The sequence below is a fragment of the Salvelinus alpinus genome, chromosome 7 (assembly GCF_045679555.1).
Source record: "Salvelinus alpinus chromosome 7, SLU_Salpinus.1, whole genome shotgun sequence".
Taxonomy (NCBI): domain Eukaryota; kingdom Metazoa; phylum Chordata; class Actinopteri; order Salmoniformes; family Salmonidae; genus Salvelinus; species Salvelinus alpinus.
This window is the reverse complement of record NC_092092.1, coordinates 35,410,147-35,425,900: the sequence shown is the minus strand read 5'-3', so window position 1 is coordinate 35,425,900 and position 15,754 is coordinate 35,410,147. Positions and strand designations below refer to the sequence as shown.

Below are 15,754 nucleotides of genomic sequence, written 5' to 3'. Positions count from 1 at the left end.
GAAATTTGCTTTAAAATAGCAGCATTTTCTCTCAGCCTCATGGTAAAATGTGTAGAATAGCATGAGATAGATTAGACGTTTATTGTCATGAGTCTTGCCCTGGAGACAGAACTGAGCGGTTTCCGCTAGATAGGCCAGCTGTAAAGTCAAAATTGGCTATATTGTAAAAATGATCTTTTTGCCTTAATTTAAGGTTAGGCATTAGGATTAGCAGTGTGGTTAGGGTTAAAATAAAGATTGTATTACTTTGTGGCTGTGCCAGCTAGTGACCACTGCAGAGCTGTCTACAGTACACAAGTCAACGCAATTAATGCCGACCTGCGTTTCAGAGCCAGATTTGACAGCTACAGAGCTAGGTGGATTTTGGTTGATGTATCCACCACCCACCTCCACTTCTAGCTAAAATCTATGCATGTGAATGTATACAGTAGGCTACAGCAGATCATGTCATTTAAAAATAACACATTTAAACTCTCAGTGCCCTGAATGCCCTATCTGACACTGTGCTGTGTGACTCTCTCTTCTGGGCTTCGTAGAAAAACAAAGATATCAAAAGTGAAATAGGAACTCAGAACTGGCTATGAACTTGTTATATCATTGTTAGGACAGACTGAGTACAGGGGGGCTTATCTTGAATCACAATACCAGCGTTCAAGTGGTGCCAGTGGCACAGTGCTAATGCCTTGTATCTGAGTGTCATCTCTCAGCTCTCCGTACCTCCGAAGGGCAACAGCACCAATCTACCAGCTCAGCTAGGATTCGCTGGAACCGATGCCCTATCGCGAACCATCCTCCCACACGAGACAACATAATATAATTTCCAATCCCAAAGAATAAGGCCATATGATTTTTAAAGTGCCCACTCTCTCTATTATCAGCACAGTACGGATGAATATGGTATAGTGAAGCCAAAGTACTTCTGAAGCTGGTCTTTTACAGCAAATCGTTGGATGAGGCAGTTCTGGGTAGTCATAACAAGACCTCTGAAGTAAAATGCAGGGTAGTAGAAAGGCCGTATAATCCAGCCTCCCAGCCTATAAAGGAGGACTGGAGTACAGATAACAACTGATTATATTCACAGGCCCTAAGGTGTGGAGAAACAGTATGGTGATTTTTGCCTCAAATTACTGGTTGTGCAACACTTCTCTCCAAACTGACCTTTAAGTGCCTTTCTTTTCCAAACTGTTGACTGGATGCTCACATAGCGTTATTTATCGATTGAAGTTTGTGGACCTTTTTTCAAATGGAAATATAGAAAAAGCTTCATGTGAAAGCAGTCTGTCAAAACAGAACAGACGAGATTTTTGACGAGATTTGTTCATGTGAACGGTTCCATTTTGCTAATCATTCTCAATTCAGTGATTTTTCCCCATACTTCATTCTAGCTTCAGGAACAGAACGTTAAACTTTGCTTACACATCTCTTTCCATTCAATTCACAGGTCCAAGGACTTAATCAAGGAGGCCATTCTTGACAACGACTTCATGAAGAACCTTGAGCTTTCTCAGATCCAAGAGATCGTTGACTCAATGTACCCAGTAGAATATGGCAAAGACAGCTGCATTATCAAAGAAGGAGATGTGGGCTCCTTGGTGTATGTGATGGAAGGTAAGGCATTGTGCAAATGTCATGTTAACCTCCCCATGTTGAAGAGAACTCAAGCATGTTGAGTCCTCTCACATCTCACAGAGGAAACCTTTTTTTGCGCTTATGACTTCACTCACTTAACAATAGACATGACCCCCTTGTTCTGTAGAATGCACTTTCCGTTTTGAAAGATCCCCCTATGTATTGACCCCCCGTTGTACCTGATGTCTAGTTAAAGAAAGAGCGGAATTAACCCAAACGGAAAGCCGTGTAGTGTATCTACTGTGGGATCTTCATGGTTAAGACCTTCTGTTCTCATCCCTGTTATTCGTCATCAGTTTAGTTAGGAGCAGATCTGGAAACAGTGATCGCCTGGCTTGACCTATAGATGCATTTCCAAGGAAGTGAATAAATGGTTCTCTGCTGAGCTGTTATCCACAATTTTGACTCCCTATGAGAAAAAAGACATTCATGAAGGAATGGAGTGAATCCATTGATGCCAGATGGAATAGAGTAGCATTTGCCATGATTGCTGTCAGCTGTTCCTTTCCTGTTTGTTGCAACACAGTTTCATAACCACTCCGAAATGTAATGCTATCTTATGCCGTGTTAGTTCAGCAGAACCAGAACAAAACATGGAGAATGGAGAGGGATTTGTGAAGTGTGTTATTGCAAGCTTTTTTTCATGTCCAGTCTATGTATAGCCAAATGTCCAAACTGAACTGAAACAGTTAAGAGCAACTTCCGTTTGCACTTCTGGTCAATGTTGACTTTAGCCATAAGCAGTGTGTGTTTTTGTTCCAAATTGCTTTTGTCCCAAATATTAAATGGTCCAGTAGTTATATAACATTGTCAGGAACTTGACTGCAAGATCCTGTTCTCAGAGGACCTGGGTCATTTTTTTGGGCAGGACATGCTGTCACTGTCTTGCTGTTGAAAATAAGACTTAAAAAGCCTGTTTACACCAGTTTCTTCCCGGCTCCTTGTCATTTCCTTGTAGCCTAACTTTATGCCACAAGGAGCACTCCACTTTTATTTGAATCTGATAACATGCTTTATGTACTTGACAGAAATGACTGAAAATCCATCTCCAAGTCTACTGAATGCCATGAGTGGTTCTTAGTCACTCTGTTACTGTGGCTCTGTATTCCACCGTGCTGCCGGGTGGTTCAGAGTGGTCCTGAGGAAGATGCTCAAGCTGATTTCAGAGAACCTGTCTTGGCTTGAGCTGTCATTGAGCCACACTCTGCCATTGATTATGAGTAAGCAAGGCAAATTCCCTAATCTGAGCACAGGTGCCCACCACGGCCGGGCAGAGATTAGCACGTAGGGATGCTGCCTTGATGTGGTTCAAGGTGTCCTCGTCGATGGAGCCATGAAGGATCTGGCAATGGGAGGAACATTTTATTCTTAGAGAAGTTATTCTCCCGTCTGATGGCATTCACCTTGAATGTGCCCCTTCCCGCTACTCTATTCTGAATACACACAATGGTAAAGTCTGAGGACAAGTTCGCTGACAAAAGGGAATTTCTTAAAGTTAAATTAAAATGATAAAAATGAATTTGTAGGAATATTGCATTCGTGTGAGGGTTCAGTGTAGGCAATGACTTGTTGAGAGTATCTTGCTGTGTTAACAGACTGGCTCATTTACTACTGATGGACTTACTTGTTTCCCACCAGGCGGTCTCTCTCTGCATGAGATGTGTTTTGTATTGACAAGCTCCGTACAGAAGACCCACTTCACTGTGAGATACCTTCTGGCAACATACTGTATTTATAGTTTGTAAGGGCCTATGTAAGTTGAATTCACGTCAAGTAATAACTATATTCATCCACAGGAAGAGCTTTTCAAGTTTGGGCATTTTTACTTTCCTTGTCTGGTAGTTTGAGTCAATTGCAACCATCAAAAAGCCAACAGATTATCGCCATCTGATCTCTCATTAAACCATCAGTACATGCTAAAATCACAGGCACAGCGGATCTCAATTGCAACCAACATTAGCCAGCAATTTACCACTCCCTAACGCGGATGTTGAGGTTATCTTTTTGTCTTGATTGCTGCCAACCAGGGGTTGGAACAGAAATTATTTTCCAATCGTTTCGTTCTGAACAGAACCTTTATTTTATTTTTTCCCGTTCCACTGTTCCGACCAGCAAAATACAGTTCTGAACCGATTTGAACCCCCCCAAAAGTACTGGTTTATATGGTTCTTTCTGTTCCTTTTTAAACCTCTGAAATCATTTAGTTTTTCCCCCCCATTTAGCTCAACATTAAATGACTTCACCAATCAGTGTGATTAGAGCAGCTTGCTATGGAGCGGGAAAGCGATTTAATCTGTATAAGAAAGTCATTAAGAACAAATTCAATTTTGTCGTAACAGCATGGTTTAATCATAATGCCAGCCACAGTGTAGGGAGCGAGATGCAACTGAAAATTTGCGGGTGATAAGATAGCGAGAGAAGATGGAGGAAACTTGCCTTTTAGCACTGGGCAGCTTGTTATGACATGCATTATCTGAATTGGGCCCACTGAATTATATTTAGGAAGAGCGACTTTCGTAAATCCAATGGGAAACGTGATAACTATAATATAGTTATATAACTATAAACATCTCTCCCTAATTTCTGAATCATGCTTGTAACTTCGTCAGTAAGCTACAGTAACCTATACTTCAGAGGGGAGGGGCAGGTAGCCTAAACACCACACACACACACACATACACACACTGGCTAAGATTTCCAGCTGGCAGGCAGACACTGGAATACGTTTCTGAGTGACAAGAGTGAGGGCTTTGCATAGGCACTTTGTTAGGATTTTGTGGTACTGGGAAAAAATGCCTGGAATGTAAAATGACGTTATTATACGGTTCCTATGTTTTAAAATAATGGTTCTGTCCCAGAACAGTATAGATCACTTAGTTTCCGGTTCTGTTCTTCAAATATTGTTTTCTGTTCTGTGCCCTGAACCGGTTCCAACCATTACAGCCACTATTTCGCCCTCTGGTTGGTATTATCATCGGAACAACTTTATGAGCAGACTATCTATTTATCTATTTGACAATCGTTCCGTACAACTGAAACAAGGTATTTCCTCGTTTTCCACTGCAAATCTTCTGTGGCAATTACCCGACACATTGTATGAATGGAAAACTAATTTAGCCTACTCTTATTATTTTCTTTGGTTCCAATTGATGTAATCCATTAAATACAACTGTCTTTAAAAGAAAATGGTCTAAGATGTTTTTTCTCCCCAAATTTGTGGTATCCAATTGGTAGTTAGTCTTGTCTCATCGCTGCAACTCCCGAGAGCCGTGCGTCCCCCGAAACACAACCCGCACTGCTTCTTGACACAATGCCCATCCAACCCGGAAGCCAGCCGCACCAATGTGTCGGAGGAAACACCATACACCTGGCGACCGTGTCAGCGTGCACTGCGCCTGGCCCGCCACAGGAGTCGCTAGTGCTCGATGGGACAAGTACATCCCTGCCGGTCAAACCCTCCCCTAACCCGGGCGACACAGGGACAATTATGCGTCGCCCCATGGGTCTCCCGGTCACGGCCAGCTGCGACAGAGCCTGGACTCGAACCCAGAATGCTTGTGGCACAGCTAGCACTGTGATGCTGTGCCTTAGACCACTGAGCCACCTGGGAGGCCTGGAGATGACATATTAAGTCTAGGTAGGTGAGTTACTAAAAACAAGCATAATAAACTAGCAATGAGAGCATGTGGAATTTGGTTAACAAAACATAGAATTGCTAATTTTCTACATGAAGGTTATTTGATCGAATATAGGTTTCGTAATGGTTAGGTTGATACGAATCCACTGTAAGTGGGTGCACGTGGCATTTTGGCAACTTGTCATACAGGACTCATCATGGATATAACTTGTTTTAGCATGGACATTGCCATTGAGGCCTTCCACTATTTTAAAGTAGTCAACTGGTGGGGATACCTATGACTTGGGAGCAATCAGCCAATGAAGAAGAAGAAAATTTACTACTTTAAAATGGAGATTGCGTCAATGGCACTGCGCATGCTGTCAGACACTATAATGGCACAGACACAAAGATGAGTACTCTATCTCTATGGCCTGTTGTTCACATGCGTATCTCTCATTTCCTAGAATGGTCCCACCTGATCTCGGCTGCTCCCCCCTGCCTTCCATCTTTGAGGACATGTATTTCTATTGTTAGAGTGGTCACTTGACTGTCAATATAATTGATCATCTTTGGTGTTTCTTATTATTGTTGACGATGTTGCCCCTTTGCTTGCTCTGGTGTTTAAAGCCCCATGGTTTACACACAGACCTACAGCATCCTAGTGTTAAGATGTGATACAATTTTTTTCTGTAATACAAAACAATCAACTCAAACTGTATTTGTCACATGCGCCGAATACAACAAGTGTAGACCTTTACCGTGAAATGCTTACTTACAAGCCCTTAAACAACAGCGCAGTTCAAGAAGAGTTAAGAAAATATTTACCAAATAAACTAAAGTAAAAAAAAATGTATAAAAAAATCATAAAAAGTAACACAATAACATAACAATAGCGAGGCTATATACAGGGGGTACCGGTACCGAGTCAGTGTGCGGGGGTACAGGTTAGTCGAGGTAAGTTGTACATGTAGGTAGGGGTGACGTGATAATAAAGATAATAAACAGCAGTGTACAAAACAAATTGATTGTGGGGGGGTCAATGTAATAGTGGCCATTTGATTAATTGTTCAGCAGTCTTATGACTTGGGAGTAGAAGCTGTTCACGAGCCTTTTGGTCCTTGATACAGCTGCACTTTGAGATAATATAGGTTTAGTGACAACACTAGAAAGTCATTTTCTGTGTCTCCTCTCACACAGCACAGTCACCAACCTAACATGATCTCATTGACATCTGCATAATGTCAAAACCATAATTCGCTTTCCATCATTTATTGAACTCATTAATGAGGTTAATGTTGTATAAATCATTGTGTGGGGATTGAAGGGTCTCTCAGATTGAGTATTCAATCACATGCATCCTTGATTAATTATGTATTTACCATGGACACACAACACCTCTGACATCTTCCTAGAGATGACAAGGGTCAAGTTTTAACACATGCGGTCTCTTCATTAGACTCTATGGAGCAGAGAACAAGATTCAGCATCACTACTGCTGTCAATTAATAATGACCTTGTCACTATTGCTGAATGTTAATGGGAAGAAATACCCTGGCTAATGTGCCTGCTCTCCCAACAACTGCTATCTGGCTCTGGACACAAATAAATAACCAGGAAGAATTGAGAAACCCATTGATATTCTAACACAGCACAGATAGCTAATGACGTGATTGCTTCACTGAGGAGCGAAATGTGAATAGAGAGAATTTATGTGTGTGAGTGTTTAACACTTTTGGGCAGGGATAAACATTCTCAGCCTTTTCCAACATTTCACAGTCTTCTCCATGGCCCTGTTAAACCCACAGATGGACTCCAAATATAATGTGAGATGTAAACGGGAAGAGAAAATTTCCCGAATGAGATTCTGATGATGACAGGGCGCTATACTGTACTTGGGTGTTTTTTAAAAAGAGGATATGACTGTGAAAAACTCATCAATTCTGTTTTTGAAATGGGCACAGATGGAAATTGGCTCCGTCAGCCAACAAGTTACACTTTACAGTCATAAACCAAATGTGCCCAAGCTGTCTCAACATGGATTTGGTTGCATAGCAACCTGCTGGATTCTCACCCTTTGGCAACCCACATGAAATACTATACTACATACTGTAGTATCCCTTGATTATGAGTAGTACTTACTATAGAATGTTGTAGTATACTGTACAATACTCTAGTAAATACTACAGTAATATACTCAAAAACAATAGTCCGCAAAAAACACTACACCTTTTTAATTATAGAAATGACTATATTTTTCAATACTACAGTCTGCGAAAACACTACAGTAAATCCACAGAAAAACGACAGTGTACTACAATCCACAAAACACTACATTAATTACTGTAGTATATGATACCATTTCCTTTTAGTATAGCATTTTTACTATAGTTAACTGTAAATACTACAGTATGCACTACAGTAAATACTACAGTGAATACAACAATAAAGTCTGCAAAAAACACTACAGTGAGTATGTTGTTTATCTACATATACATTAATATACAAGATTCCAGATGAACTGAGACCTGGGATTTCATGCTATAGATCCAATGATCTGAGAGGGTTTGGGGTAAACAACTAAGGCTAATGCAATGGATCAATATATTGTATGGGCAACTGACAAATTTAGCATTTATTTAACTAGGCAAGTCAGTTAATTAAGAACAAATTCTTATTTACAATGACAGCCTACGCCGGCCAAACCGAGATGAAGCTGGGCCATTAGACGCCGCCCTATGGGACTCCCAATCACGGGTTTTGAAGAGTGAAAAAGTTAATGAATTAACATTGAAAAAAAAAAAAACAACTATCTTCACATAAGTGTTGTCTTTGAGCTTGACTGTTTAAAAGTGAAATTATGTGTTTAATTTAAGATCTCCATGTTTAGTCCTGTAAATGTCATGCGGTGTGACCACTATAATTTTCTATATTTATTATTTCTGTAAATGTCTCACAAAATACATTTTCATATTATAATTTAGAAACTATTTCAGAAGAAATGCTAATTAATGATATATTGCAAGCAGCCATATTGTGATTCTCACTTGGCAACACTCTTTTTTGGGAACTGTCTATATAGAAGTTTCTGTAAAAAAATTAAAACACAAAAAGAAATGAGATCGTTATTGTATTATATTTGGGGGGGAAACGATATTGCATTTGGGAATGGCTAATTAAGCAATAAGGCACGAGGGGGTGTGGTATATGGCCAATATACCACAGCCAAGGGCTGTTCTTATGCACGACGACGCATCGCGGATTGCCTGGACACAGCCCTTAGCCGTGGTATATTGGCCATATACCACAAACCTCCGAGGTGCCTTATTGCTATTATAAAATGGTTACCAACGTAACTAGAGCAGTAAAAATAGATGTTTTGTCATACCCGTGGTATATACCACGGCTGTCAACCAATCAGCATTAAGGGCTCGAACCACCCAGTTTATAATAGAAGTTATACCATGTTGACTGAAATGCTATGAAACAAGGTTTAAAGAGGGAATCTAGGATTCAAACAACAACAAAGCAGTCCCTCCGCCACTTTTTCTGGCCAACAGCTGTGGGCTGGAGCTGGAGAAAGGTAACCACTCTAAAATTCATCAACAGAACTATGGACACAATGATCGATCATCCGTGAAATCATGATATCATGTTTTGAACCAATCTCAGATGACCTTTTTAATTCCAGAGGGCAAGCTTTGAAAGCTATTGAAGCAGATCTTAAGGCAATGTTTTCAACTCCAGGCCTTGAATACCCTCAACAGTACGCATTTGTATTGGAGCCCCAGACAAGCACACCTGATTGTACTTGTCAACTAATGGCTATGTTAGTAGAATGGCGCCGGAGGGGATGGCTGATGTTTTTTACGTGCTCCTAACCAACTGCAATTTTGTTAGTTATTTCGCGTTGTTTGTTATTCTTTACTTATTTTGTACATAATGTTGCTGCTACCGTCTCTTATGACCGAAAATAATTTCTGGACATCAGAACAGCGATTACCCATCTCGAACTGGAAGAATATTTTTTTTTTAACGAGTCCAATGCGAAGGATATACTGTTTTCTCGGGAACGGGCCCAAATACCTGTCATTTGCGTGAAGAAGAGACAGAGATAAAGGGGGTGAAGGTCGGACTGCCTTCTGAGAATTCGTAGGCGAGTGAGTAAACTCCTACTACCGTCCCTTCTATTGGCCAACGTGCAATCATTGGAAAATAAAATGGATGACCTACAATCAAGATTATACTACCAACGGGACATTAAAAACTGTAATATCTTATGTTTCACAGAGTCGTGGCTAAACGCCGACATGGATAATATAGAGCTGGCCTGATTTCCCATGCATCGGCAGGACAGAACAGCTACGTCCGATAAGACGGGGGGTGGGTTGTGTGTCTATTTGTCAATAACAGCTGGTGCGCGATGTCTAATATTAAAGAAGTCTGCTCGCCTGAGGTAGAGTACCATATGATAAGCTGTAGACCACACTATCTACCAAGAGAGTTCTCATCTATATTATTCGTAGCTGTCTATTTACCACCACAAACCGATGCAGGCACTAAGACCTCACTCAACCAGCTATATAAGTGTCACAGATTCCCCCGGTACTGCTGCTCATTCCATGCACCAGCTCCGGAGGTATACGTCACCGTCCTCTAGGCGTCACTGAACTGTTTCATTACATACACTTGGTTCCCAATCCCCCTGAGCCTTTTTATTCTCTATTTGGTTAGGTCAGGGTGTGATTTGGGTGGGCATTCTAGTTTTTCTATTTCTTTGTTGGCCGGGTATGGTTCCCAATCAGAGGCAGCTGTCTATTGTTGTCTCTGATTGGGGATCATACTTAGGCAGCCTTTTCCACCTTTAGTTTGTCGGATCTTGTTTTTGTGTAGCTGCCTGTGAGCAGCCCAGAACGGCACATTTAGTTTTTCTTCTGTTTTGTTTGGTGAGTTTATTATTTATTAAACATGTGGAATTCTACACACGCTGCGCCTTGGTCCAATCATTATGACGATCGTGACAACCTCGCTCTTTTGTTTGGGTTACATCCCTGTGTTTTTGTATACGTGTTTGTTTTGGGCTTCGTCCCCGTGCCTTTCGTGGCATGTTGTATTTTGGGTGGAGTATTAAAACCCCCTATTACATATTTCTGCGCCTGTCTCCAATAATTGATATCACGTGACAATAAGGCCGTAAGCAAACAAGAATATGCTCATCCAGAATCGGCGCTCCTAGTGGCCGGGGACTTTAATGCAGGCAAACTTAAATCTGTTTTACCTAATTTCTACCAGCATGTCACTAGAGGAATAAAAACTCTAGACCACCTGTACTCCACACACAGAGATGCATACAAAGCTCTCCCCCGCCCTCCATTTGGCAAATCTGACCATAATTCTATCCTCCTAATTCCTACCTACAAACTAAAGCAGGAAGTACCAGTGACTCGCTCAATACGGAAGTGGTCAGATGATGGGGATGCTACGCTGCAGGACTGCTTGCACAGGCAGGAATATGTTCCAGGATTCATCAAATGGCATTGAGGAGTATACCACCTCAGTCATCGGCTTCATCAATAAGTGCATCGACGACATCGTCCCCACAGTGACTGTATGTACATATCCCAACCAGAAGCCATGGATTACAGGCAACATCCGCATCGAGCTAAAGGCTAGAGCTGCCGCTTTCAAGGAGTGGGACACTAATCCGGACGCTAATAAGAAATCCCACTATGCCCTCAGACGAACCATCAAATAAGCAAAGGGGCAATACAGGATTAAGATTGAATCCTACTACACCGGCACTGACTCTTTTCGGATGTGGCAGGGCTTTAAAACTATTATGGACTACAAAGGGAAACCCAGCCGCGAGCTGACCAGTGACGAGAGCCTACCAGATGAGCTAAATGCCTTTTATGCTTGCTTCGAGGCACGCAACACTGAAAGCATGCATGAGAGCACCAGCTGTTCCGGACGACTGTGTGATCACACTCTCCGTAGCCGATGTGAGTAAGACCTTTAAACAGGTCAACATTCACAAGGCCGCAGGGCCAGACAGATTACCAGGTAGTGTACTGGCAAGTGTCTTCACTGACATTTTTAAACTATCCTTGACTGAGTCTGTAATACCAACATGTTTCAAGCAGACCACCAAAGGCCCTGTGCCCAAGAACACTAAGGTAACCTGCCTAAATGACTACCGACCTGTAGTACTCATGTCTGTAGCCATGAAGTGCTTTGAGAGGCTGGTCATGGCTCACATCAACACCATTATCCCAGAAACCCTAGACCCACTCCAATTTTCCATTACCCCCCAATAGATCCACAGATGATGCAATCTCTATTGCACTCCACACTGCCCTTTCCCACCTGGACAAAAGGAACACCTACGTGAGAATGCTATTCATTGACTAGCTCAACACCATAGTGCCTTCAAAGCTCATCACTGAGCTAAGGACCCTGGGACTAAAGACCTCCCTCTGCAACTGGATCCTGGACTTCCTGATGGGCCGCCCCCAGGTGGTTAGGGTAGGTAACAACACATCTGCCACGCTGATCCTCAACACGGGGGCCCCTCAGGGGTGCGTGCTCGGTCCCCTCCTGTACTCCCTGTTCATTCATGACTGCATGACCATGCATGACTCCAACACCATCATTAAGTTTGCCGACGACAAAACAGTGGTAGGCTTGATCACCGACAACGATGAGACAGCCTATAGGTAAGAGGTCAGAGACCTGGCCGTGTGGTGCCAGGATAACAACCTCTCCCTCAACGTGATCAAGACAAAGGAGATGATTGTGGACTACAGGAAAAGGAGGACCGAGCACACCCCCATTCTCATCGACAGCGCTGTAGTTGAGCAGGTTGAGAGCTTCAAGTTCCTTGGCATCCACATCGCCAACAAACTAACTTGGTCCAAGACAGTTGTGAAGAGGGCACGACAAGCCTATTCCCCCTCAGGAGACTGAAAAGATTTGGCATGGGTCCTCAGATCCTCAAAGTTCTACAGCTGCACCATCGAGAGCATCCTGACTGGTCGCATCACTGCCTGGTATGGCAACTGCTCGGCCTCTGACCACAAGGCACTACAGAGGGTAGTGCGTATGGCCCAGTAGATCACTGGGGCCAAGCCTCCTGCTATCCAGGACTGCTATACCAGGCAGTGTCAGACGAAGGTCCTAAAAATTGTCAAAGACTCCAGCCACCCTAGTCATAGACTGTTCTCTCTGCCACCGCACGGCACTTTAACTCTACCTACATGTACATATTACCTCATTTACTCGACTAACCTTTGCCCCCGCACATTGACTCTGTACCGGTACCCCCTGTATATAGATTCGCTACTGTTATTTTACTGCTGCTCTTTAATGATTTGTTATTTACATTTTTTACTTATCTATTTTTTAATTAACACAGATTTTTCTTAAAACTGCATTGTTGGTTAAGGGCTCGTAAGTAAGCATTTCACTGTAAGGTTGTTATATTCGGCACATGTGACAAATAAAATTTGATTTGATATCTTAGAAATATAACTTCGCTCTGTGCTTCTCTGAGCATGCACTTCGTAGCCTATAGCCTAAAGACTATGGATCATTTTATTGTGACCACACTAAATAGCCTATAGACGCACTTAATATTGCGCACCCAGCGGAGAATCAGAGATGAGGGGCGGCATCGAGCACACATCGATATATAGCCTAATAAGAAAGCAATTCTAGAACACTGAGAAGTATTGACATTTATTAATTACAAGTTACATGAGCCTCCCCTGGACTAGATTAAACCCTCCCCTTGATTGAAATTGAAAAATCAAGCCATTTTCCTCAAGATAACCATTCTGAAAATGTTCTATTCGTCCCTAATTATTATAGCTCTAGATTGCTGCGAAAATATGTTTTATCTATTTAAAAAATGCACGTCATTTGTGCCCCCTCACTTTCTTCCTGCCCCCTCTAAAATAATGGGTGCATGGTGCCCCTGATGGCAAAGTAAAATATTAGCAGTTTTCTTAAGGGTTACACCAATTTCACAACACTTTTGTTGTTCCAGTTCAACCTTGGACAGTTGCACCCTATGACATTTTCACCCTTTGACATGTCAAAACTGTAAAAATGTGTAATGCTTTGTGATAAATTGATATGGTGCCAAACGGGGCAGAACATGTAGACATGTGCTGTAAAAATATTTTTTATTGTTATTAACATGTCACATCAATTACCCATATAAAGTATTTGCTATTAGAGAAGTGACTACTAGGACAGCTGCCAGGTGATGCAATTTTCTAGACTGAGGACCACACACCTGAATTTGCCAGGTGCTATGCAGGTTGGCAGTTGCACACTTCTGCTCCATTGCAAAGGATTCATTAAAAGTTACAGCCAGTGGTGTTTTGGCAGCTAGCTGATAAAGAAACTGTGTGTGACAAATGCAGCTTGTCAACTGACAAAAAAGCAGGTTGTTACTTTTAATGAATCATTGTCACTGGAGCAGGCGTGCGAGACTAGATTTTTGCAATCTGATGTAAGCCAGAGAGAAAGGTATTTTGCCTTAAAGGAGCATTTTTTTTCTGATATTTCCACACTATGAGGTCGAAATAACACTCTGAAATCGTGAAAATTAAGATACTGCCCTTTTAGTGTAAGAGCTTTCTTTTTAAATACTTGAATTTCAGCCTGTTTTGACCTACAGCAAGACATCACAATCTGAGCTGATTATTCTGAACAATGTCCAGTCAGCTTTTATTTGCATAATGTATCCTCCCACTAGACGATCCTATTCGCCAATCAGGGCTGTGTATAAAACTATATTTACATTTGTGTCAACACGCCCACACCATCAGACAGAGCATTTCAATGGTAAAATGAGGCTCAGGGAAATAAATGGTTAAACATATATTTGGAGTTATTGTCACGAAATAAACACACACAGTGATTTATTAGACATACAATGATGACTTAAAAATAAAAAAGATTGCTCAGGGGCTTAAACAAGAAAGCACACCTTACCCTCCACTCTACCCCTTCTCTACCTTCGCCTCTCTTCTCCTCTCCAACTCGCTCTCCTCTCCAGTCTTCATGACATGCTTGACTGTCTGCTAAGTCTCATGTTGTATTCCTTGTCTTTTTTTTTTTTTTTTTCCTTGTCTTAGATGCCTGTCCTTTGTCTCTTTCTTTAAGTAGAGAGCGGCTCCTGTAGGGGGACTTTTCAGTGTAATAAGGACTTGATCGATGTGTGCTGATTCCCAAAACGGGGCATGTCGCCAGAGCATGACATTGGGAGTACCATCGTATTAGCAACAGGTGACATATCAAAGGGGACATCCACCTTACTTTATCAGCTTACCGTAGACGACATGTCACCTTGAATTCCTTAGAAAGACAGTTTGGATGAAGACACCCTGGTTCCCTGGCCTGTAGTACAGTGAAAATGAAATGTTTTTTTCATGAGGCAAAACCCATTAATATGTTCTCTTTGAAGTAAACAGTTCCACTCTTAAGGATTCCATCCTTGTCTAGTAATTGGCAACTATTACCATATAAATTACAATGTTCTGCTATTACCCAACTCACACTGTACCATTGCATACGAGTTAGAATATTTTGTCATTTATGTGCAAATTAACCCTGTCCAGGAGAGAAGACATAGAAGACTGCACACATTACATGTGAATAGCTCAGTTAATGGATATACTTTATATTTTGGGCTCCTGAGTGGCGAAGCGGTGAAAGGCACTGCATCTCAGTGCTAGAGGCGTCACTACAGACATTGGTTCAATTCCAGGCTGTATAGCAACCGGCCTTGATTGGGAGTCCCATAGGGCGGCACACAATTGGCCCAGCGTCATCCGTGTTAGGGTTTGGCCGGTGTAGGCCGTCATTGTAAATAAGAATTTGTTCTTAATTTACTTGCCTAGTTAAATAAAGGTTAAATAAAATAAATATACAGTGCATTTGGAAAGTATTCAGACCCATTGACTATTTCCACATTTTGTTACGTTACAGCATTATTCTAAAATGGATTAAATTAATGTTTTTCCTCATAAATCTACAAACAATACCCCATAATGACAAAGCGAACACAGGTTTTTAGAAAATTTAGCAAAGGTATTAAAAATATAGAACAGAAATACTTTATTTACGTAAGTATCCAGACCCTTTGCTATGAGACTCGAAATTGAGCGCAGGTGCATCCTGTTTCCATTGATCATCCTTGAGATGTCACTAAAACTTGATTGGAGTCCACCTGTGGTAAATTCAATTGATTGGACATGATTTGGAAAGGCACACACCTATATAAGGTCCCACATTTGACAGTGCATGTCAGAGCAAAAACCAAGCCAGGAAGTCAAAGAAATTGTCTGTAGAGCTCCGAGACGGTATTGTGTCGAGGCACAGATCTGTGGAAGGGTACCAAAACATTTCTGTAACATTGAAGGTCGCAAAGAACACAGTGGCCTCCGTCATTCTTAAATGGAAGAAGTTTGGAACCACCAATACTCTTCCTAGAGCTGG

The 15,754-nt window shown here is 41.7% G+C and overlaps 1 protein-coding gene across 4 annotated transcripts in view; it reads left to right on the top strand.

Moving 5' to 3' along the window:
• The window catches only part of LOC139580888 (cGMP-dependent protein kinase 1), a 161,185-nt gene that overhangs the window by 32,268 nt on the left and 113,163 nt on the right, over positions 1–15,754 (top strand). For all 4 annotated transcript variants that reach the window (XM_071410014.1, XM_071410013.1, XM_071410012.1 and 1 more), the window contains exon 2: positions 1,442–1,608. In XM_071410014.1, coding sequence (XP_071266115.1) covers positions 1,442–1,608 — 167 coding nt within the window. The remainder of the gene's footprint in view (positions 1–1,441; positions 1,609–15,754) is intronic.